Below are 23,406 nucleotides of genomic sequence, written 5' to 3' on the forward strand. Positions count from 1 at the left end.
TACACTAAGTGCTATATACAGTGGAATAGCTAGAAGTTGACCTAGGAGGGCAGACTCAAATGAGGGCTTTTTGATGGTCTGTGTGCAGTTGTTAATGGTGTTAATTGAACTATCACTTACGGAGACTTCCTTCTGGGAGGACGGCTCTGGCCTTGCACAACTGGCGCTGGGTTTCCTATTTTTATTTATTTATTTATTGCTTCTTTTTATCTTCCAATTTTTTTTTTTTTGTCTTTTATGCTTCTCCTTGCCTTTTTAAATGTGAAGTTTAATTTTTCACACTGCGATTGCTGTTTGTTAAAATGTTTCCCAATGTTTTATTTATTAAAGCTCCTGAATGGACATGTGCATTTTTGGCGTTAGCAAAAATAATGAAACGTACTTGGGGTCTGCAAGGTGGCGGACTTGCGGGCGGGGAAGGCGGTGGCGTCATGAGCGGGGACGCCTTCCCGCTGTCATCATCGGCGCTATGCGGAACCAATGTCTGAGGGTTGCGCACAAGGCCGGATTGGTTTTCCTGGGAGGCCTCGCCGCAGGTTCCTTTCGAGTGTGCCGTCAGGGCGCATGCGCCGCCTGCGTCCCGTCGCTCCCGCCTCGGGCTCGCGCTAGGGCTCCGGGATGTCCGCGTTGTGCGACCCTCCCGGGGCCCCAGGGCCTCCCGGGCCGGCCCCGGCCACCCACGGTCCCGCGCCTCTCAGGTAGTCAGAGCCCCTGGTGGGTCGTCCCCCACCGCGCGGCCCCGCACCGATCCTCAGCCTCTTGGGCAGAAACCCGGCTCCCACCTCGAGAACTCGGCTCAGGGTTCTCAGCGATTCCGGCTCGGGTCCTCTCAGAACCCAGGGACTGCCTCCCCGAAACGCGGGGCTCCCGGGCCCGCCTCTCCCCGCACCCCGGAGCCCCGTCACCCCAGGCCTTGCTCTCCTAGCAGCCGGGGGTATCTGAACTCTTGGGAAGGAACGCAGCAGCCCTGCACCTTGTAGTCCCAGGGTCCCTGCAATCTCGTGCCCAGAAACCCTCGGAATGCTTCCTCTGCTCTTGCCCTTGACTTCTAACGTAGCCCCCCCCCTTGTCTTGGGTTGTGTTGTGTGTTTGTGTTGTGTGAGGAACTGGCTTCTTGTCTCCTCCCCTAACACTGGTTCCGGAATCCCAGAACCCTTATGTGTCAGGATTGTGAGAATTGAAAAACATTATTGACCCTGCCCCGTGCCTAGGGACGTGCTTATTCCCTGGCTTGTTGAGGCTGCTGGGAGGTTGGCGGTTGTGGAAGTGTGCGTCCTGAGGATGCTTGTGGAATATGGGGAAAACGTGTTGGGGGGAAGAGCCCCTAACGAGGAACTTGAAAGTTTGCTTCAAATGAGAGCAGATTCCAAGGTGCTTGTGGGGTTGGGGGACAGAAGGGGGGTGCAGTGAAGCTGGAAAGTTCTTTTCAAGGTGGATGTTGTGCAGACAGCAGCGCTTGCCAAGAACAAGCCTGGGAATGGGTCTTTACTCTCTTGGAAGGTAGAATCTGTTTGACCTTGATTTCCTGATCTGTAAAATGGGATCGATGATCCTTTGTTGAGTTGTTGTCAGAACTGAAATAATACTGAGGAAGTACTTAAGAGGGTTAGCATTTATGGAGTGGCTAATGGTAATGAACCAGGTTCTGAAATGATGAACATATTGACTCCTTTGGCCTTCTGAGCTAATGTAAACATTTATTTATGGTGATTTGAAAGGCATAGTGACAGCTCTGCCAGTTCACTCCTCAAGTGCCTGTAACAGCAGGGTTTGGACCAGACCCAAGCCTACATACTGGAACTCAGATCTGGTCTGCCATGTGGGTTCCAGGGACCTAGTCCTTGAGTCCCCACCGGCTGCTCCCAGAGTGAGTGTTGGTGGCAAGCCCAGTCAGGAGCAGAGCTGGCTTGAGCTCAGGGACTCTGATATGGGATGGGGGATCTCAAGTCATGTCTTAGTTGCTGTCCCAGATGGGGTACTTAAGTGCTTTATTATATATATATATATATATTTTTTTTTTTTCTTTCTTTCTGAGAATGGTCTGATTGTCCTTATTTTACACAGAAAGCCTGCCTGTTTAATGTGTCATCTAAGTCTGTTTCTTTTGTTGTCTTACAGTGCCCAGGAGCTGTCCCAGGAAATCAAGGCTTTTCTGACTGGTGTGGACCCTGTTCTGGGGCACCAGCTCTCGGCCCGGGAGCATGCGCGCTGTGGTCTCCTCCTGCTCCGCTCCTTGCCACCCGCTCGGGCCGCTGTGCTGGACCACTTGAGAGGTGTCTTTGATGAGAGTGTCCGGGCCCATCTGGCTGCCCTGGACGAGAGCCCTGTGGCTGGTCCACCTCACCTCCGCCCACCCGCACCCTCCCACGTCCCCGCTGGGGGACCTGGCCTAGAGGATGTGGTGCAGGAAGTGCAGCAGGTGCTGTCTGAGTTTATCCGGGCCAACCCGAAGGCCTGGGCACCTGTGATTAGTGCGTGGTCCATTGATCTCATGGGGCAGCTGAGCAGCACATACTCGGGCCAGCACCAGCGCGTGCCCCACGCCACTGGCTCTCTGAATGAACTGCTGCAGCTGTGGATGGGCTGCAGGGCCACACGCACACTAATGGACATCTATGTGCAGTGCCTCTCGGCTCTCATTGGGAGCTGTCCGGATGCGTGTGTGGATGCTCTGCTGGACACCTCCGTCCAGCATTCCCCACACTTTGACTGGGTTGTGGCACACATTGGTTCCTCCTTCCCTGGCACTATCATCTCCCGGGTGCTCTCCTGTGGCCTCAAGGACTTCTGTGTCCATGGTGGGGCTGGAGGTGGGGCTGCTGGGAGTGCTGGCAGCTCTTCCCAGCCTTCCTCCACAGACCCCTTCCCTGGATCTCCTGCCATCCCTGGGGAGAAACGGGTGCCCAAGATTGCGTCCGTTGTGGGCATCCTAGGGCACCTGGCCTCCCGCCACGGAGACAGCATCCGACGAGAGCTCCTGCGGATGTTCCATGATAGCCTGGCAGGGGCCTCGGGGGGACGGAGCGGGGACCCCTCTCTTCAGGCCACAGTTCCCTTCCTCTTGCAGCTGGCAGTTATGTCGCCCGCTTTGTTGGGCACGGTCTCTGGAGAGCTTGTGGACTGCCTCAAGCCGCCCACTGTGCTGAGTCAGCTACAGCAACACCTGCAGGGCTTTCCCCGAGAGGAGCTGGACAACATGCTAAACCTGGCTGTGCACCTGGTGAGCCAGGCCTCGGGGGCAGGTGCCTACCGCCTGCTGCAGTTCCTAGTAGACACAGCCATGCCCGCCTCAGTCATTACCACCCAAGGCCTGGCTGTGCCAGACACCGTGCGTGAGGCCTGCGACCGGCTGATCCAGCTGCTGCTACTGCACCTGCAAAAACTGGTCCATCACCGTGGAGGGTCTCCTGGAGAAGGGGTGCTGGGCCCACCCCCGCCTCCTCGCCCGGTGCCTTTTCTAGACGCATTAAGAAACCATGTCGGAGAGCTGTGTGGAGAGACATTACGACTAGAACGGAAACGCTTCCTCTGGCAGCACCAGCTCCTGGGCCTGCTGTCCGTCTATACCCGGCCAAGCTGTGGACCTGAGGCTTTGGGTCATCTCCTGAGCAGAGCCCGAAGCCCCGAAGAACTGAGTTTGGCCACCCAGTTATATGCAGGGCTGGTGGTCAGTCTCTCTGGCCTCTTGCCCCTGGCCTTCCGAAGCTGCCTGGCCCGAGTGCATGCGGGGACCTTACAACCTCCTTTCACAGCCCGCTTCCTGCGCAACCTAGCCCTGCTGGTGGGCTGGGAGCAGCAGGGCGGGGAGGGACCTGCCTCCCTCGGGGCTCGGTTTGGGGAGTCAGCCTCAGCTCACCTGTCTGACCTGGCTCCTCTCCTGCTACACCCTGAGGAGGAAGTAGCGGAAGCTGCTGCCTCCCTCCTAGCAATTTGTCCCTTTCCTCTGGAAGCCCTGTCCCCATCCCAACTCCTGGCACTGGTGAGGGCTGGGGTGCACCGCTTCTTTGCCTCTCTGAGGCTGCACGGCCCCCCAGGCGTGGCCACAGCCTCCCAGCTGCTCACTCGCCTCTCTCAGACCTCGGCGGCAGGGCTCAAGGCTGTCCTGCAGCTGCTAGTGGAGGGAGCCTTACATCGGGGCAACACGGAACTGTTTGGAGGGGAAATGGACGGGGACAGTGAGTCCCTCTCTGTGGTCTCCGCTCCTTTGGCTTCTGCCTCCCTGCTGGACACAAACCGGCGGCACACCGCAGCTGTGCCAGGTCCCGGAGGCATCTGGTCCGTTTTCCACGCTGGAGTCATCGGCCGGGGCTTGAAGCCTCCCAAGCTTGTGCAGTCCCGGAATCAGCAGGCAGTCATCTATAACACCCAGAGCCTCCTCAGCCTCCTGGTGCGCTGCTGCAGTTCCTCTGGGGGCACTGACTGTGGGGGATGCTGGGGGGCTCCCACCCTGAGCCCGGAGGCAGCCAAAGCAGTGGCAGTGACCTTGGTGGAGAGTGTGTGCCCAGACGCGGCTGGTGCAGAGCTGGCCTGGCCCCCTGAGGAGCATGCCCGGGCCACTGTGGAGCGGGATCTCCGGATTGGCCGGCGCTTCAGGGAACAGCCTCTGCTCTTTGAGCTGTTAAAGCTGGTCGCAGCTGCTCCTCCCGCCCTGTGCTACTGCTCCGTGCTGCTGCGGGGGCTGCTGGCTGCCCTCCTGGGTCACTGGGAAGCCTCTCGACACCCCGACACAACCCACTCGCCCTGGCACCTGGAGGCGTCCTGCACCCTGGTGGCTGTCATGGCTGAAGGCAGCCTCCTGCCCCCAGCGCTGGGTAACATGCACGAGGTATTTAGCCAGCTGGCACCTTTCGAAGTGCGCCTGTTGCTGCTCAGCGTCTGGGGCTTTCTTCGGGAGCACGGGCCCTTGCCCCAGAAGTTCATCTTCCAGTCTGAGCGTGGCCGCTTCATCCGGGACTTCTCCAGGGAGGGTGGGGGTGAGGGTGGCCCCCATCTAGCTGTCCTACACAGTGTCCTCCACCGCAACATCGACCGCCTGGGCCTTTTCTCTGGCCGTTTCCAAGCACCCTCGCCATCCACCCTCCTCCGACAGGGGACGTAGCCTCCCCAGTGCTCCAGAAGCGAGGGGAGATTGAACGGTGAGGGAAGGGACTGAGGCGCTACTGAACACGTCAAGGCTTCTCAGTTCTTGGCCTGAACGGAGCTGTCACGTTTCTCCCCTCCCCCACTCCCACCGGCTTTTTTTTTTTTTTTTCTAAATAAACATATGCGGAGTTGAAAACAACAGTCCAGTGCTTGTGTCTGATGCTGAGAGCGGGCGAAGGCGGACAGCACTCGCATCAGGACCTTCCCGCCCGGCGCCCCCAGGAGAGCTTAGGGCGCGCGCTCAGCCAATAGGGCCGTGGCCGGACCAATCCGGAGGCCGGAAGGGGCGGGCGCTCACCTACGTGGCTCCTACGCGTAGGGGGAGGGAAGGGCCGGGGTCAAGGAGCAAACCCGGCGCAAGATGGCGGCGGTAGCGGCAGTGGCGGCGCGGAGGAGGCGGTGAGGAGCCCGGACCCCTGGGGCGCGCCCGGGACATCCCCAGACCCCCCCCAGCCCTAGAACGCTCCTTCTTGAATGTTCTCCTGCCACCCGTAGCTTCGCCAGGGCCCACTGTCCCTTAGAAGTGGCTGCAGGCGTCTCCAAAAGCCTCCCTCCCTGTGCTACATCCGCGCGACGTTGGGGCCGTATCCTCAGGGGCTCCGGGCTCCGGGCCAGAGGCTCAAGAAGGCTTGCGCTGTGTGCTCTTCTTGGCCTTGGCTGCTCTCCCCGGGGGCTCGCGGCGATCAGCGTCCCGTCCCCTTCCTGCAGCGAGCGGCGCGGTGGTGGGGCGGGCAGTGAGATGTGGCCGCACCTGGGGCCAGCAGCTGCCCTGGGGTCTGTCCGCACTACCCTTCCCTTCCCCGCGGGGTCGGACTCTCCCCTGCCGCTGTCTCCTTCACGTGGGCACCTGCCGTGGCTAGTGAACTGTCCACGGTCGCTGGTCACGGCTAGGGTAGGGTCCAGTAAGTTCTCAGTCTACCTGAATGGTGTGGCTCACACGCGGCATGTGTAAAGGGTTTGGTCCACGCTTTCGAGTTCATTACTGAAACAACAACAACAACAAAAAAGGTTTTGTTGCACATCGTCGGAGCCACCCAGCGTTTAACAGGACCTAACGGAGGTTCTGGGAGGGAAGAGGCATGAACTTTCTGCAGCAGTGAAAGCATGAATCATAAACAGCCTTCTGGAAGTCTGTGATGTGAAACAATAAACAGGTGCAAATTGCCCTGCGGCTCATGGCCACTTTGGCTGCTAACCTTCTGCTCTGGGTGCTCAAGGCAGCCCCAAGTTCCTCGGGTGTCCCGACAGCTCAGAGCTCCAAGATCCTTTCGGAAATCCTGTCCGTGTTGGCTCCCCTCAAACCTGTTCTGTAGCAGTCCGGAGAGTATGTCTGTGTAACTCACTATACTTGTAACAGTGGATGCCTCTAGGCCTGGCCCTCACCTTACTGTGGAATTTTCTAGATCTATTTTTCTTGCCTGTTGTGCTGGTACTTATTTGCCATTGAGCCTGGTTAAGCCAGGGCCTTCGTCACTTTGCTGTCTGGCCTGATGTAGAGAGCTTGCCTTGCAAATTCTTCTGAAGCTGAAAGGCTCACTGTGTTCTCTGCTGAATTTTCTTTACCTTTTAGCTTTCAGTGGACACTGAGGCTGGTAATAGATGCAGTGTATAGTATTTGGTCCTGGCTTTAGCTGTCCTGTTGTAGGTTGCAAAGTTTTGTTGCTTAGAAGGGGCTTGTGTTCCTCCGTCTACCCAAGTTTTAATTTGGGAACACTTCTCAGGGGTGTGCTCCTGGATCACACATATCCAACTCCCTGGAAAAGCATGGAAAACGCAAATGTCCCCAAGAGTTAGCATCTTCATTTAATAAGCACCAGAGGGGACTCTTTTTTCTCCCCCAGATTTATTTATTTTTATTGGAAAGGCAGATATACAGAGAGGAGAGACAGAGAGGAAGATCTTTCTTCCGATGATTCACTCCCCAAGCAGCTGCAACAGCAGGAGCTGAGCCAGTCTGAGGCCAGGAGCCAGGAGCTTCTTCCAGGTCTCCCATGCAGGTGCAGGGTCCTAAGACTTTTTACCTTCCTTGATTGCTTTCCCAGTCCACAGGCAGGGAGCTGGATGGGAAGTGGGGCTGCCAGGGTTAGAACTGGCACCCATATGGGATCCCAACGCATTCAAGGCGAGGACTTTAGCTGCTGTGCTCTGGTGCCAGGCCCCAGAGGTGACTCTTAACAGGCACTAAGTATGTTCGCCTCTGTGTCATAATTCCTTATGAATGAATATATTCCTCCTATGAAGTCTGTCAGTCCCTGTCTTTCATTTGATAACATGTTGGAGAAGGGACAGTTTGTGAAGGTTACAAAAGGTGAGGCAGACTCAGTCCTGCTGCAAGTTGGGAGGTGTGTAAATCACCTCCCCAGGCCCCAGGGGGTATATCTGAACCCAGTACACTTTTCAGCCTGAGGTAATAATGGTGATAGTTTAGCCTCTTTTTTTTTTTTTCAAGGATTATTTTACATTTGAAGGAGGCAGAGGCTGCCTTTTGTCTGCTAGCTCAATGCCCACAACATTTGGGGCTGGGCCAGGCCAAATTCAGGGGGGGAAGGGGAGGGAGAAGAGGAGGGAAGGGAGGAGAAAAGAGAACCGAGATAAATGAATGTTCCATCTGCTGGTTCACTCCCCAAACGCCTGCAACGTTCCACGGCGCTGGCAGGCCAGGCACACGCCAGTAGCTGGGGCTCTGCCTAGCACTGCCACCTTGGTGGTTGCTGTTGATCCAAGTACTGGAGTCCACCTGTGCTGCCTTCTTAGACTCACAGGAGGCTGCATCTGAAGCAGAGGAGCCAGGACTCCACCTGCACTGCCAAGTGGGATGCGTTTGTCTTGAGCTGCGGGTTAAGCCCCTGCTCCCCAGCACACCCCTGGGCAGAGAAGTGGAGATGAGTGTGGAGCAGCAGGATCCCAAGGGTGTTCGGGAAGTTCAGACCCTGGGACATGGGCCCAGCAGGTTGGAGGTACATAGTTAACTGTGGTTCTCACCCAGTGCTGTACACAGCTTGCTTCTTTCTTTGCCTCTGTGCCCTGTGGTTGGTACCACCAATGTTTCCTTTGGGACTAGCTGTTATTACTTCTTCCCTCTGAGAGGCTGATGTAACCACAGTCAATACCAGGGCCACTGACAGGCAGAAATCCTGTCGGTGAGTGACTCGGTGCTCAGGCCTGACCCTTGGCCACATCCACCTTTACAGTTCAGTGTGACTCCATGCTTTTCTCTTTCCTGAGCTGGGCTAGGATGATGGCAGCAACTCTTCCCTTCTGAGAGTGGAGTCCTTCCTGACCGCTGCATTGACTGCCTTCCCGTCTCCTTTTTCTCCCCAGGTCTTGGGCAGGTTTAGTACTGGCTTGTTTAGGGGTCTGCCTGGGAGTTACCCTTGCTGTGGATAGAAGCAACTTTAAGACCTGTGAAGAAAGCTCCTTCTGCAAGTATGATATTTCTGGGGAGGAGGGGTTGAAAAGCACTCATGGAGGAGGGATCTGGCAGACGGAGTAGCCTGAGAACCCTGCCAGTGTTAGCGGAACCTTGGGACATAGGGGTGACTTATGTCCCAACCGCTCCACTTGGCAGGAGGCAGCGAAGCATTCGGCCAGGCCTCTCTCCATACCGAGCTTTGCTGGACACTCTTCAGCTTGGTCCTGATGCCCTCACGGTCCATCTGATCCACGAGGTCACCAAGGTCAGGGGAGACACGAAAAAGTCTGGTAGGGGCGGAGAAGTGGCTGATGGGTACTTCGGGAAGGGAGAACCTGTAGCCCACATCCTGTCCTGGCTTAACCTTGGGACTTGGTGAGTGAATTTCATGTCAGGTCCCTTAGGTAAAGAGCTCAAAGGAGGGACCCCTCAGGACTGAGTGGGTCCAGAGGGCATTTCAGAGTGCAGCCCTTCTTTCTCCAGGTAAATGCCTCTGTTCCTGCAGGTGGTACTGGTGCTGGAACTCCAGGGACTTGAAAAGAACATGACTCGCATCAGGATCGATGAGCTGCAGCCGCTGCGGCCCCGATACCGAGTGCCAGACGTCTTGGTGGCCGATCCTCCCACCGCTCGGTAAAAATGTTTTACTTTTTAATTTCTATTTATGTGGTGTGAGTGGTGGAGAAAGAACCCCAGACGTAAGGAAAGCTCCCGTCTGCTGTTTCACTCCCTCTAATGCCTGTGTCTCAGCTGGCTCCGAGGCTGGCACAGACTGGAGCCAGGATCCAGGAGCTCCACCGCGTGGGTGGTGGGCACTCAGCAATTGGAGTTACAGTGCTCCTGCAGCAGAGGGCTCAGTAAGGGCAGGGAGTGTTGAGCCCCAGTACCCAGGCATGGGATGCTGCTGTCTTCACTCGGCTAAATGCCTGCTCTGGCTTTGTGAAGTTTTCCTGAGAAACATACCCATCCCTGTTTCCCTTTTCTTCTGATGCACTTTTTTTTTTTTAAAGATTTATTTATTTTTATTGGAAAGACATTTATAGAGAAAAGGAGATGCAGAGAAAAATATTTAGTCCCCTGGTTCACTTTCCAAGCTGCTGCAATGGCCAGAGTTGAGCTGATTTGAAGCCAGAAGTTTCTTCCAGGTCTCCCCAGCAGGTGCAAGGTCCTAAGGCTTTGGACCGTCCTCAGCTGCTTTCCTGGGCCACAAGCAGGGAGCTGGATGGGAAATAGAGCAGCTGGGATTGGAACTGGCACTCATATGAGATCCTGATGCATTAAATGCAAAGACTAGCCACTAGGCTACCACGCAGGGCACAGTGTACTTTTTCTTTTTTTATTAAGGTGTACATATTTTTGCTGGAGAGGCAGATTTATGGAGAGAAGGAGATGTAGAAAGATCTTCTGGGGGCCTGGCGTGGTAGACTAGTGACTAAAGTACTCGTCTTGAATGCACCTGGATCCCATATGGGCGCCGGTTCGAATTCCAGCAGCCCCACTTCCTATCCAACTCCCTGCTTGTGACCTGGGAAAGCAGTGGAGGACAGTCTAAAGCCTTGGGATTCTGCATCCATGTGGGAGACCTGGAAGAAGTTCCTGGATACTGGCTTCGGATCAGCGCAGCTCCGGCCGTTGAGGTGACTTGGGGAGTGAATCATCGGAAGGAAGATCTTCCTCTCTGTCTCTCTTCCTCTCTTTTTTTTATCTGACTTTGGGATAAAAATTTAGAAAAAAAAAAAAAGGATCTTCTGTCTGCTGGTTCATTCCCCAGGTTGCTGCGATGGCCAGAGTTAAGCTGATCGGAAGCCAGGAGCTAGGAGCTTCTTCCAGCTCTCCGCACAGGTTCAGGGTCCCAAGGCTCTGGACCAGCTTCATCAGCTTCCCCAGGCTACAGGCAGGGAGCTGGATGGGAAAGTGGAGCAGCTGGGATATGAACCAGTGGTCATGGGATCCTGGCATATGCAAGGCAAGGATTTAGCCACCAGGCTTCCTGCTGGGCCCTGTTCTGTTCTTTTCTGTTCTTTCTTTTTCTTTACCTTTTTTTAGCTGGCTGTCTTCCCACTTGATGATCATAGCTGAGTAAGCATCTCACCCTCTCCCAGCCTTTCCCCCTGCCTTCCTCTGTTTTACTTCCCTTTGGTTTGCTCTTGGCCTTCATGTGTTTGGCCAACAGTATTGCTTTCCCTTCTGTGCCAGGCCTTGGCTGGGTGCTGGAGTTGAAAGAGGAGATAAGGCACAGCTGTGGCCTTCCAGGAATGCAGTACGTCCCCAGTTCGTTCAGTAGTGCTTCCCTGTTGTTCTTTTCTCTCTTTCCTCCTCTAGTCTAGGATTCCTCTGTCTTGAATGGTTCTCAGTTCTCAGGTGGGTCCCAGGTTGGGTCTGGGCCAGACAGAAGCCAGAGTGTGAGCTCCATCGGGCTCCCACTTGAGTGCCAGGGCTGGGCACTAGGGCCATCTTCTGCTTTCCCACGTACATTAGCAGGGAGCTAAATTGTAAATACAGCAGCAGGGACTTGAGGCGGATGCTAAGGTTACCGACAGCAGCTTAAAACTGTGTGCTAATGCTTCATCTACTAGCTAACATAATAAACCCCGTGCCCTATCAACCCTGTGCATTTTTCCCAGCTTAGTCATCCGCTGGCTACTATCACTGACTCTGCAAGAGGTGATTGCTGCTTCTGAAGTTTGTCCTTCCTTTGTGTTCTTAGTTCTTGCAGTTATATTGTGCATCTATGTGGGTACATGCTGTGGTTGTGTCTGTGCAGTAAACTGCTTTTCTTTGAGATGAAACAGGCAGATCTTGGTATATGTGATGGTCTGGAATGTTCTTTTTTTATATCACTGTTCTGTTGCAGTATTGCTGGTTCATTCGTTTTTACTGCAGTGCAGTGTCACATGTGGGAGCACAGTCCAGCTTCTGTGAGCATTTCCACATCATTCTTACCCGTGACCCCTGCCTGTTGTTCTTGTGTAGGACTTTCTCTGTGGTCTATGAATAGAAGAGGCAATGTAGTAGAGCATAGGGATGATCAACTGTTTAAGATAAAACCTAAGAGGTTTACTGACTCCCGCTCACAGTTACAGGGCTCATGGAATTGCTCAGTGGCTAAGCCCTCGCCTCGCAAGTGCTGGGATCCCATATAGGTACTTGTCAATGTCCCAGCTGCTCCACTTCCTTTTTTTTTTTTTAATTTATTTATTGTTTGTTGGAAAGTCAGGTTTACAGAGGAGGAAAGACAGAAAGATCTTCCATCCGCTGGTTCACTCTCCAAGTGACTGCAGTGGCTGGAGCTGAGCCAATCCAAAGCCAAGAGCCAGGAGCTTCTTCCAGGTATCCCACGAGGATGCAGGGCCCCAAGGCTTTGGTCCATCCTCTACTGCTTTCCCTGTTCATAAACAGGGAGCTGGATGGGAAATGGAGCATCTGGGACACGAAGCAGCACTGATATGGGATGCTGACATTGCAAGGCGGAGGATTAGCTAGTTGAGCCATTGCTCCTGCCCCTGGACTTAAATTATTTGTCAGTAAGATGGTTGTAAAACACCACATGTTGGTCTTTGTTTAGTTGTCCATGCTTCCAAGTTAATTAGTGAGTTGAGTGTTGTTTCTGGTGTGCTATTCCTTGAGCTGATAATTCACAACTTTTCTGTGTTCTTCAATAGTGTTTGACTGTTACAGACCTCATTGAATAGTCTAAATACTGACTGTCACTTTTTTGTGTTGTTGCTCTCTTTCCAGAATCTAGCTTATCTCTTTTCTTTCCTAACTGTGTCTCAGAAACCTTTTGGGGCAGGGTTTGGTGATGCGTGGAGTTGAGCTGCCGTTTGGAGCCTGGGGTTGAGTCCTGCTAATGTGCCTGCGAGGCGGCGAGTAACGGTCGAAGTGCTCCAGTTCCTGCCAGCTGTGCATGAGACCAGGATGGAGTTCCTGACTCCTGGCTTCAGCACTGAAGCGAACAGGGATTGGAAGAACTATCTGTCTCTCTTCCTTTCTTCCTCTTCCTCCTTCCCTGCCACCCACTTGGCATTTCAAATAAACCATTACATTACAGAAATATATTAAAAACTTTGTATTGCAGAATGGCTTTAGAGTTGTAAGAAAGTTCCAGTATTCTGATAGTTCCTATTCCCATGTCTCCTGCACCCAGTTTCCCTTGTAGTTCATTTTACCTGATGAATTCAAAATGCGATTTATTTCTCTTTACTTGAAGAAGATTAACAAAGAGAAGGAGAGACAGAAAAAGATCTGTCTGCTGGTTCACTCCTCAGCTGGCCTCCATGGCCAGCACTGCTAATCTGGACCCAGGAGCCTTTCAGGGTCTCCCACATGGGTGCAGGGGTCCAAGGGCCTGAATCATCTGCTGCTGCCTTCCCAGGCCATAAGTAGGGAGCCAGATTGGAAGTGGACCAGCCGAGACGTGAACTGGCACCCATATGTGTTCCTGGTGCTTAACAGGTAGAAGATGACCCTGTTGAGCCATGGCACCAGCCCCAATAGGAGAGCTTCCTCTGGGTCTCCCATGTGGGTGCAGGGTCCCAGGGCATTGGCCATACTCTGCTGCTCTCAGGCCACAAGCAGGGAGCTGGATGGGAGGTGGAGCAGCCGGTACATGAACTGGCACCCATATGGGATGCTAGCACATGGAAGGCGAAGATTTAGTTGTTGGGCCACTGCACTGGACCCAGAAATTCTTATTTTTAATGCTGTGGATGTATTCATTTTTATATAATATTATTTCAATGTCAGAAAAGTATTTTCTTGTAAAATTTTTATTGTGAAATCATGATCTTTCTGGACTCAATATGTACATCCGATATGAGGTAGGAATGTGACACTGTTGTTTTCCTATATAGGAAGTCGGTTTTTTTTTTTCATGTTCCACTAGTCTATTTTCTCATGATTGCTATCCCACCTTGTAATGTCAGAGTTCTAAGTATGATTGGGTCTTTATTTGGGTCTTGCCCTGGTCAGTGTGTACTCATGACTCCTTGCAAGTCCTGCTGAGCTGTTGTGATTGTATCCCTCCCTTCCTTAGGCTTTCTGTCTCTGGCCGAGACGACAATAGCGTGGAGCTAACGGTGGCTGAGGGACCCTACAAAATCATCTTGACGGCACAGCCATTCCGCCTCGACCTGCTGGAGGACCGCGTCCTTCTGCTCAGTGTCAATGCCCGAGGACTCCTGGGCTTTGAGCACCAGAGGACCCGCAGGGTCCCGTGAGTACTGCAGTTAGGTCTACAGAGAACCTAGCAGGGAAGGGCCAGGGGACGTTTAGGGGTCTGATGCTCAAGTGCCTGGGAGTGTGCAGGGTGGGGCTGCCAAGTGGGAGGAGCTGTTTAGGGAGGGCAGGAATCCAAGCTGGGGCAGTTTTCTGCATGTCCTGTGCAGGCCAGGAGACGGTCGCTTGGTCCCTGTGCTGTACCCTGGGCACCTTCTCTGGGAGTCCTGCCTGGGTCTGCCTCTCCCTCTTCCCCTTCTCACATCATCACATTTCCCAAATTTATTTTCTTTCTTTTTTTTTTTTTTTTTTTTTAGTTTTTGGTTTCTTTCCCCCCATCTCTGGAAGTTTGTCTACTGAAACTCACTTTTATGTTTCTGTTTTTGTTGGTTTTGTGCCTCCTTTTCCCCTTCCCTGCCCATCTCCTGCCCCAGTGTCTCGGATAGAGTTAGTGTGTCGCTCGGTAGCATGTGGGATAAGATCAAGAACCTTTTCTCTAGGTAAATCCATTTGGCTGTTGGTACTGTATCTGTTCCTGTGCCCTCACCCACCCTTCACTCTGGCCCTCAGGGGCATGTGCCCGAGATCCTTTCCTGCCCTCTTCACTCACCCCCTTTCTCAACTCTGTAGTGTCTGAGTCCCTTGGTGCCCTGGTACCTGGGTGCCCTAGCTGGCAGCCCCCTGGGAAAAACAAGATGAAGTGCTTGAAGGTGCCTGACTGATGCTGCCCAAACCTGGGGTTCCTGGCCTCCTGCCAGGGTGTGCCTAAGGGTCTGGGCAGAGCTGCTTTCCAGCTGCCCCTGAAAGCATCGTTTGGCAGAACCCTTGAAGTCCTTGTGCACAGCCGAGGGACTTGCTATGCTATCACCTAGCCTTTGCAAACCCCTGGTTGAGCTAGGAGGCTGAGGCCCATTGAGGGCACTCAGGGCCAACACCATGACCAACATTCAGAGCCCAGACCTCTGAGCTGCTCTGCCTGTCCCTTCTAGAATGCCGGCGGAAGCTGGGGAATTAGGGCCTTTGTGTGAAAGGGTCTTCCTAGGTGGCATTTATTCCTCATTTCCTTTTCTTCATCCCTCCACCTCTGCCCCTCACCTCTTGTGAACCTGCCTGCTCACTGGGGGTCCGTCTCCAAGCTTTAATGTTCAATCCCTTCCTCCATTGCTTTCGTTCCTTTGGACCCTTGGCTCTCTATTCCCCCACCCCTCCTTCCACTAGCCCCTCGTCCCTGCCCCCTCTGGATTGGAGCAGACAGCTCTCCTACCTTCCAGGCAAGGATCAAAAGACCCAGCTGAGGGCGATGAGGCCCAGCCCGAGGAAATGGCTGAGGATGGTGACCAGGCAAGTAGGAGGGTGTGTGTGGTTGGAGGATGCTGCTGGCTGGGAGGCTGGAGCTTAGTGTTGCCCTCAGGGATGGCGTGTGGAAGATGAGAGGGCCAGAGAGAACTGGTTATGATTGGGCAGTGGTTCACTTTCCTCCTTACAGCCAGAGGAGACCCAGGGGAATGCAGAGAAAGATGAGCCAGGAGCCTGGGAAGAGACATTCAAAACTCACGCTGACAGCAAGCCACATGGTGAGGGGCTGGGAGAGCTGAGGGCATGGGGGTCCTTTGCCGAGCCAAGGCCCTGGAGCTCATCTTTTGTTTTCTTCCAGGCCCCACGTCTGTGGGTTTGGACTTCTCTCTGCCAGGCATGGAACATGTGTACGGGATCCCTGAGCATGCAGAGAGCCTGAGGCTAAAGGTCACAGAGTGAGTTCCATGGTGACGTCAGAGTCTGGGGAAAGAGGACAGGAGGGAGTTAGGGTTGGGGGAGAGGTGGGTGCAAACTGAACGCTCAGACAGCCCTGGATCCCTGCCTGTACCTGACCTCCCTCTGTTGAGCAGATGCCCTCTGAGGAAGGGCAGACAGGCAGGCTGCTCCCAGGGATGTCATGGCCCATATCAGAGTGCAGGTTTGAGCCTGAGGCCTGGCTCCTGGTGCCGCGGATCTGATGTGCTCAGCAGGTGGTACTGATGGTCCAGATATGTGTGTTATTGCCAGCTGTGTGGGAGACTGACGTGGAATTCCAGATTTCCAGCCTTGGCTGTTGCGAGTACTTGGGGAGTGAATCAGCAGAGGGAAGATATCCCTGTTAACCCCCCCTCTCTGTTCCATTGACTTTCAAGTGAAGGAAGGAAGGAAAGAATGAATCAAATAAATACATGCTTTAAGCTTTTTCTTTTTCTTTTTTTTTTAAAAGATTTATTTTTATTATTTTTTTATTGGAAAGGCGGATATACAGAGAGGAGAGACAGAGAGGAAGATCTTCCGTCCGATGATTCACTCCCCAAGTGAGCGCAACGGCCGATGCTATGCCGGTCCGAAGCCAGGAGCCTCTTCCGGGTCTCCCACACGGGTGCAGGGTCCCAAAGCCTTGGGCCGTCCTCAACTGCTTTCCCGGGCCACAGGCAGGGAGCTGGAAGGGAAGCGGGGCTGCCGGGATTAGAACTGGCGCCTATATGGGATCCCGGGCGTGCAAGGCGAGGACTTAACCACTTGTGCCACCGCGCCGGGCCTTCTTTTTTTTTTTTTTTTTTTTTAAAGATTTATTTATTTTTATTGGAAAGACAGATATACAGAGAGGAGGAGAGACAGGAAGATCCTCTGTCCGATGTTTCACTCCCCAAGTGGCCGCAACAGCCGGAATTGAGCCAATCCAAAGCCAGGAGCTTCTTCTGGGCCTCCCATACGGGTGCAGGGTCCCAAAGCCCTGGGCGGTCCTTGACTGCCTTCCTGTGCCACAGGCAGGGAGTTGGAAGGGAAGCAGGGCCGCCAGGATTAGAACCGGTGTCCATATGGGATCCCGGCACGTTCAAGGCGAGGATCCCAACTGCTATGGTATCATACTGGGCCCAGCTTTAAGCTTTTTTAAAAAAGGTTAAAAGGAAGGGCAGTGGAGCCAATTCTTAGTATATTGCTGGATCTGTGGGGTTGGGGTTGTGTGTTCCATAAATGGGGCCCGCTGTTCCCCTATGTTTGTCTGTCTGCAGAGATGGGGAGCCGTATCGCCTCTACAATTTGGATGTGTTCCAGTATGAACTGTACAACCCCATGGCCCTCTATGGGTCTGTGCCTGTGCTGCTGGCCCACAACGCCCATCGTGACTTGGGCATCTTCTGGCTTAATGCGGCAGAGACCTGGGTTGACATATCCTCCAACACTGCAGGGAAGGTGCGAGCGTGGGGCTCTGGGGCTGGAGGGAACCTGCCGGGCCCTGAGGCTGAGGAGTGCGCCAAGTGCACCAGCTTTGAGGAGGCTACTGGGGCAAGTGTTGTAGACTGAGTGAGAGTGGGCAGGATTACAGTTTGCGTCCCATGTAGCCCAGGGAACGGCATTGCCCTTTCCAGCTGAGGGAAATCCCTTCTTGTCAGTGTATTGTGTGCTGGGCACTCATACAGATGCTGGAGAGGTCGAGCTGAGCTTGATGAGTCCTTACTCGCAGGGTATAGGGAAGGTAGAAGGAGATCAGGGCTGTAGGTGTCAGCAAAGAAATGACGGTCTCACATGGTAGGGGGGTGCTGCTGAGATCGGTTGGGAGGGCTTCGCCGAGGACGGGACCTTCCATCCCAGACCAGAATGAATCGTTGGGAGTTAGCCGGGTCAGCACTGTGAAGAGAAGTGCGGAGTGTATCTTGCTTTCGGGAAGTGAGCAGGCAGGTGTTCCATGTCTCTTGGATCCCTGTGCAGACCTTGTTTGGGAAGATGATGGACTACCTGCAGGGCTCTGGGGAGACACCGCAGACCGATGTCCGTTGGATGTCAGAGAGTGGAATTATCGATGTCTTCCTGATGCTCGGACCTTCCGTCTTGGATGTCTTTCGGCAGTATGCTAGTCTCACAGGTACCTAATGTCCTCAGTCTGTCGGCGGCCTCATTCTTCTGCCTGACTTAAGAGGCTTGTTGTGCACATTTTGAGAAGTTCTGCGCCTCCCCCAGCCCATTTGCCCTTTGCCCTGAGGCCTCCCTCAATTTCTGGGTGTCCCCCGTCGGCCCCAATGTGACCCTGTCCCTCAATGAACCTGCAGGCACCCAGGCATTGCCCCCGCTCTTCTCCCTGGGCTACCACCAGAGCCGATGGAACTACCGGGATGAAGCTGACGTACTGGAAGTGGACCAGGGCTTTGATGATCACAACATGCCTTGTGACGTCATCTGGCTGGACATTGAACATGCTGACGGCAAGCGGTATTTCACCTGGGACCCCAGCCGGTTCCCGCAGCCTCTCACCATGCTGCAGCATTTGGCCTCCAAGAGGCGGAAGGTAAAAGGGCTAAAGCCATGGTTGATCTTGAGAAAGGCTGAGGCAGAAGCCCTGGAGAGCTGTAACCACCCTGTTCTTTCCTCCAGCTGGTGGCCATCGTAGACCCCCACATCAAGGTGGACTCTAGCTACAGAGTGCATGAAGAACTGCGGAACCAGGGGCTATACATTAAAACTCGAGATGGTTCTGACTATGAGGGCTGGTGCTGGCCAGGTAGGCAAGCCCTGAAGGGAGGGAGACACTACTTGGGGGCGAGGCAGGTGGAGTGGCAGCTCTTGTCCTGTGGGTTGGCAGCCACCTTTACCATCTCCTAGGCTCAGCTGGTTATCCTGACTTCACTAATCCCATGATGAGGACCTGGTGGGCCCACATGTTCAACTTCGACAATTATGAAGTAAGAAAGGCCTCTTCAGATCAGTCTCCTTGGCAGCCCCCGGTTTTGCTCGGTTGTCTGTAACATCCCAGAGACGAGAGCCCTCTGTTGTGACAAAGCCTGTCCCCCTGTGTCCCCAGGGCTCAGCTCCTAACCTCTACATCTGGAATGACATGAATGAGCCATCAGTGTTCAACGGTCCAGAGGTCACCATGCTCAAGGACGCCCAGCATCACGGAGGCTGGGAGCACCGGGACGTCCACAATCTCTATGGCTTCTACGTGGTAAGGCGCTGAGAGGAGAGAGGTGGTGGAAAGGGCCATAAGTGGATCAGAGGCTAAGGTCCTGGGCCCTGGGAACATGACAGGTGTCTTTGCTCCTCACTGGCTTTTCTCTCTTCTCCCCTCCCAGCACATGGCAACGGCTGATGGGCTCATACTGCGTTCCGGGGGCGTAGAACGCCCCTTTGTCCTAAGCAGGGCTTTCTTCGCTGGCTCCCAGCGCTTTGGTAAGATCTGGAGAGCAAGGCTGTGAAGGGCAATGGGTGGGAGCCGTGAGCTCAGGCCTGGCTTTCTGCCCCTCCTCAGAGCTGTACCTCCCACGCGGGGCCTTGAAGGGAGCACGCGGGGGAGATAAGGTCCTGTGCAGATTCTCTTGTAAACGCTGACACCTTCAGCAGAGTTCTACAGGCAGGACTGAGTTCCCGCCCTGTGCAGGCCACCCACCTCTTGCGTTCCACAGGCGCAGTGTGGACAGGGGACAACACTGCAGAGTGGGACCACTTGAAGATTACGATCCCCATGTGTCTCAGCTTGGGGCTGGTGGGACTTACCTTCTGTGGCGGTAGGAGTTGCAGGAATTCAGGGGGTTGGGTGGGTGGGACAGGGGCAGAGTGGAGGGCCTTGGAAAGCTCCTCAGTGTCCTGAGTCATCTGCTCTTTTGATGCGTTTTCTTTCTCCCCTCTCCCAGCGGATGTGGGTGGCTTCTTCAAAAATTCTGAGCCAGAGCTGCTTGTACGCTGGTACCAGATGGGTGCGTACCAGCCATTCTTCCGTGCACATGCCCACCTGGACACGGGGCGGCGAGAGCCATGGCTGTTATCCTCTCAGCACCAGGACATAATCCGGGATGCCCTGGGCCAGCGGTACTCCCTACTGCCTTTCTGGTATACCCTGTTCTATCAGGCCCACCGTGAAGGGGTTCCTGTCATGAGGTAAGTGACATCCGGTAGGTCTGTGCAGAATGGGCCGAGGTGGCTGTGGGCAGCGGTGAGGGGGCCGCATCTGTGGGCCTCTCCACCAGCCAGGCCATCGTGAAAGAAGGAATCTGGTTTGAAGATTAAGTGTGAAGGGAAGCATAATAGGATTAAACAGTCAAGTTGGAAAGAAACATTGATGACAAAAATAAAACTGAGTAATGGAATTAGGAGAATCCACAAGGACTATGATCCTGATCTTTGTGATCTGGAGGAAGAACATTCTAAGCTGAGGAGATCACAGATGCCAGAGGTGTGGAGGGCACTTTGGTTTGTTCCGTTCCAGGATTAGAAACAAGCCAGCCGGTGATCTCATCCTGGGGATCCCGCAGGCCATGCCTCTGCACAGAAAGTCTGTAGGAAGACTGCTGTGCAGAGAGTAGAGTTAGGGAGTTAAATGGCCTGGCCAAGATGGTCTTGCATAGCTGAGCCCTGACTGGCTGCAAACTCCTGGGTCTTAAAAGTTAATGATATGAAACAGCTCTTACGTATGGTGTTTCATTCTCCCAAATGTCCACAATAGTCAGTACTGTACCAGGCTGAAGCCAGGAGCTGGGAACTCAGATTGAGCTTCCTCCATGGGAGACGGGGGCCCAGCTCCCTGAGCCCATCGCGCGGCGTCTCTTAAGGCACACCTTAGGAGTAAGCCGGAGTGGGGGTGAGGTCAGGACTTGAACGCAGGCACTCTGATGTGGACATGTTAAGTGATGTCTTAACACCTAACTACTAGGCCCAGTGGCCCACTCTCCATGCTGGTTCTCCCCTCCCTGCACCCCTCCTTTTAAGATTCATTTATTTGAAAGGCAGAGTTGCAGAGAACAAGGGAAATGGGGTGAGAAAGAGAGAGCAAGAGCTCTTTCATCCATGGGGTCACTGTCCAAATGGCTGCAGTGGCTGGAGCTAGGCCAGGCCAAGGCTCTAAGCCTGGAACTCCCCCGTCTATATCCCAGATGGGCACAGGGGCTCATGACCAGGCTCCTCCTCGCCTGCTTTCCCAGATGAGCTGGATTGGAAGTGGAGCACCTGGGACTCAAAGCAGCATCTACATGGGCTGTGCAATCGGTTGGCTGAGCCCCCAGTGCTGCTGATTTCACTGATTCTTGCAAGAGCATCTGTGACATCTTGTAACACGGCAGATGTCTTCCTTTGTCACTCCCTCCTAGGCCCATGTGGGTGCACTACCCTCAGGATGTGACCACCTTCAGTGTAGACGATCAGTTCCTACTTGGTGAGAAAGGGGAGAATGAATCGGCGATGTTTGTGGGAGCTGGGGAGGAGTCCTGTGCAGCGGGTGGTTCAGAAGGACAGGTGGTCTCTGCCCAGTTCAGAGTGGATTCTGATGTGTTTTAGGGGATGCACTGCTGGTTCACCCTGTGTCTGACCCTGGGGCCCACGGCGTGCAGGTCTATCTGCCTGGCCAAGGGGAGGTGAGTTAAGGGGAGTAGTGGTAAAGATGGCGGACACTAAAGGAGACCACAGGATGGGAACTTGTGTACATCGAACGACTGAGTGCCATACTCTCCTGTCTCCTGCAGGTGTGGTATGATGTTCAAAGCTACCAGAAGCATCATGGTCCCCAGACCCTGTACCTGCCCGTGACCCTAAGCACTGTGAGTATGCCTGGTCCGGCTGCTCACTTCATCTGCCTGTAGATGGGGAAAGAGGTGCTTTGGGATCCAGTACCTGTGTGGACACACAGCTGGGCAAGTGTAAAAGATGCAGTGAGGTTCAAGTTTACATCAGGGAGCTTGATGGCAGCTCTGCTCGTGCCCTAGGTTCCTGTGTTCCAGCGTGGAGGGACAATCGTGCCTCGGTGGATGCGTGTGCGGCGTTCTTCAGACTGCATGAAGGACGACCCCATCACCCTCTTTGTTGCACTCAGCCCACAGGTGAGTCCCCAGGCAGGGTGCCGTCTTGTCCCAGGGCATGGGCCCTTGGCATGCTCTGGGGTTGAGGCACTTACCGCCCTACTCGTGTTCAGGGTACTGCCCAAGGAGAGCTCTTTTTGGATGATGGGCACACCTTCAACTATCAGACTCGCCATGAGTTCCTGCTGCGTCGGTTCACGTTTTCTGGCAACACCCTTGTTTCCAGGTAATGGGGTACCCCCTTAGGGGGTGCTGGGCCCTGAAATAAACACAGTTCACTGTTCTCTTTTCTTGCCTCTTGACCTTGCTTTGGGGCTCTCCTTCCTTCTGCCTTGACAAATTATCCCTAGTAAGCACCTGCTTTGCCACCTGCAGCTCAGCAGATTCCAAAGGCCACTTTGAAACTCCAATCTGGATTGAACGTGTGGTAATCATGGGGGCTGGAAAACCAGCAGCTGTGGTACTCCAAACCAAAGGTGAGTGCCTGCCCCACCTGCCTGGCTAGGCACAGAGGGGAGGCAGCAGCAGGTGGGATGCCTGCGCTGTCACGGTGATAATGGTGCTCCTCTCCCTCCCCCAGGAGCTCCTGAAAGCCGCCTAGCCTTCCAGCACGACCCCGAGACCTCTGTGTTGGTCCTGCGCAAACCTGGCGTGAACGTGGCATCTGACTGGAGCATTTCCCTGCGATAACCCTAGGGCTGTTCTGGGTGGGGGAAGGGTACAGTGGTGGGGAGAGGTCTCCTTTCTCCTGCCATCAAGTTTGACCCTCCCCAGACTTGTCCTTTCTTATTCTCAAGAGCCAGATTCTGCCAACATCTGGGCAGGATGAGAGGTTTGTCCCTGGTCTCCTCTCTCCTGAGCTCTCCCAGCCTTTCCCTTTGTCTGTGCCCTCCCCTCAGCCTCCTGTTGCTCTCACTGGAACACATCCTCTTAGGAAGATGTGAGGACCACAGGGCCCTTGCCTTCCCTCCTCGGAGCCCTGACCTCCCGCGGCCCTGATCCATTCATGCTTCTTGTGTTGATACCATTTCCTGAAAGAAGAGCAAGAAGCTCCTGTCTTGCCCTTCTCTTCCCACCAGACTGCCTTCCTCTCTTGATTTCTTCCTGACTCCACCCTGTCAGCCGTCCGTGTCTGATGCCCCACTGATACACTGGGACCACCCTTGACCTGTAAGGGATGAATGGATTAAAGGAGTGAGGTTGCTGGAGAACACCCTCTTTTCTCCCATCCCGACCTTTCCCTTTCCCCAATTCCTGCTGGTCTACCTCCCCTGCCCCTTGGGGGAAAAAGTTGCTATGCCTCCTTAACAGGGGGTGGGCGTTAAACCTTTTTTGCCCCCTTGTCCCTCTGTGGGGCATTCAAGATGGAGAAATCAGCTGTGGTTTCCTTGAATCACGAACACCTGTATTTATTGCTGGGAAAAGGCTGAGGGTTGGGGAGGGGAATGATCATGTGTGCCCATGGCTGGCCCAAAGCCCTGGGATGGGGAGGGAGGACCAATTGGGACTGGGGGTAAAACATTTGTGGGGATTCTTTTTACTTCTTGGCCCCCAGATATGACAGGTTTTGATAAAAGGAGAAACAATAAAGAAACCATAAGTAACTGTCGAGTGTCTGAATTCTAGTTCTAGCCTGAGCCAAGGGCCTGACATCTTGACTTAGCAGGCACCTTGTGCTTAGCAGGCACAGGTGGCTTAAGATGCCGCTCCAGGGTGGCTACATCCCCTGGGCGCTCGGGAGTTCTGGCTGCCCTACTTGGGATCAGCCTCCTGTGGAAAGAGCATCCTGGGAAGCAGCAGATGAGACTGAGACCCGGATGGAGCACCTGGCTCCTG

At 54.2% G+C, this 23,406-nt stretch overlaps 2 protein-coding genes across 8 annotated transcripts; both read left to right on the plus strand.

Moving 5' to 3' along the window:
* The first annotated feature begins 536 nt into the window (after positions 1–536).
* INTS5 (integrator complex subunit 5) lies at positions 537–23,175 on the plus strand. Of its 2 annotated transcripts, XM_040981935.1 has the most exons (3): positions 581–698; positions 2,119–4,486; positions 22,618–23,175. In XM_040981935.1, the coding sequence occupies exons 1-3, from the start codon at positions 619–621 to the stop codon at positions 22,735–22,737; spliced, it is 2,568 nt and encodes an 855-aa protein (XP_040837869.1). In that variant the 5' UTR covers positions 581–618; the 3' UTR covers positions 22,738–23,175. The 2 variants fall into 2 exon arrangements, with proteins under 2 accessions (XP_040837867.1, XP_040837869.1); XM_040981933.1 differs by lacking the exon at positions 22,618–23,175 and having other exon boundaries at positions 537–698; positions 2,119–5,278.
* GANAB (glucosidase II alpha subunit) lies at positions 5,483–23,175 on the plus strand. 6 transcript variants are annotated; one of them, XM_040981936.1, is made up of 25 exons: positions 5,489–5,541; positions 8,464–8,568; positions 8,711–8,819; positions 9,060–9,187; positions 13,590–13,769; positions 14,206–14,271; positions 15,043–15,112; positions 15,258–15,345; positions 15,426–15,522; positions 16,804–16,984; positions 17,501–17,654; positions 17,839–18,074; positions 18,161–18,287; positions 18,389–18,468; positions 18,588–18,731; positions 18,859–18,955; positions 19,189–19,290; positions 19,417–19,660; positions 20,866–20,930; positions 21,053–21,129; positions 21,238–21,312; positions 21,478–21,591; positions 21,684–21,796; positions 21,946–22,046; positions 22,151–23,175. In XM_040981936.1, the coding sequence occupies exons 1-25, from the start codon at positions 5,504–5,506 to the stop codon at positions 22,258–22,260; spliced, it is 2,901 nt and encodes a 966-aa protein (XP_040837870.1). In that variant the 5' UTR covers positions 5,489–5,503; the 3' UTR covers positions 22,261–23,175. The 6 variants fall into 6 exon arrangements, 5 of the variants coding, with proteins under 5 accessions (XP_040837871.1, XP_040837873.1, XP_040837870.1 ...); XM_040981937.1 differs by lacking the exon at positions 14,206–14,271 and having other exon boundaries at positions 5,483–5,541; XR_005884080.1 differs by lacking the exon at positions 14,206–14,271 and having other exon boundaries at positions 5,499–5,541; positions 21,951–22,046.
* Positions 23,176–23,406: the final 231 nt, after the last annotated feature.

The sequence above is a fragment of the Ochotona curzoniae genome, unplaced genomic scaffold, assembly GCF_017591425.1.
Source record: "Ochotona curzoniae isolate NIBS_2020 unplaced genomic scaffold, NIBS_Ocur_1.0 contig_3527, whole genome shotgun sequence".
Classification (NCBI taxonomy): domain Eukaryota; kingdom Metazoa; phylum Chordata; class Mammalia; order Lagomorpha; family Ochotonidae; genus Ochotona; species Ochotona curzoniae.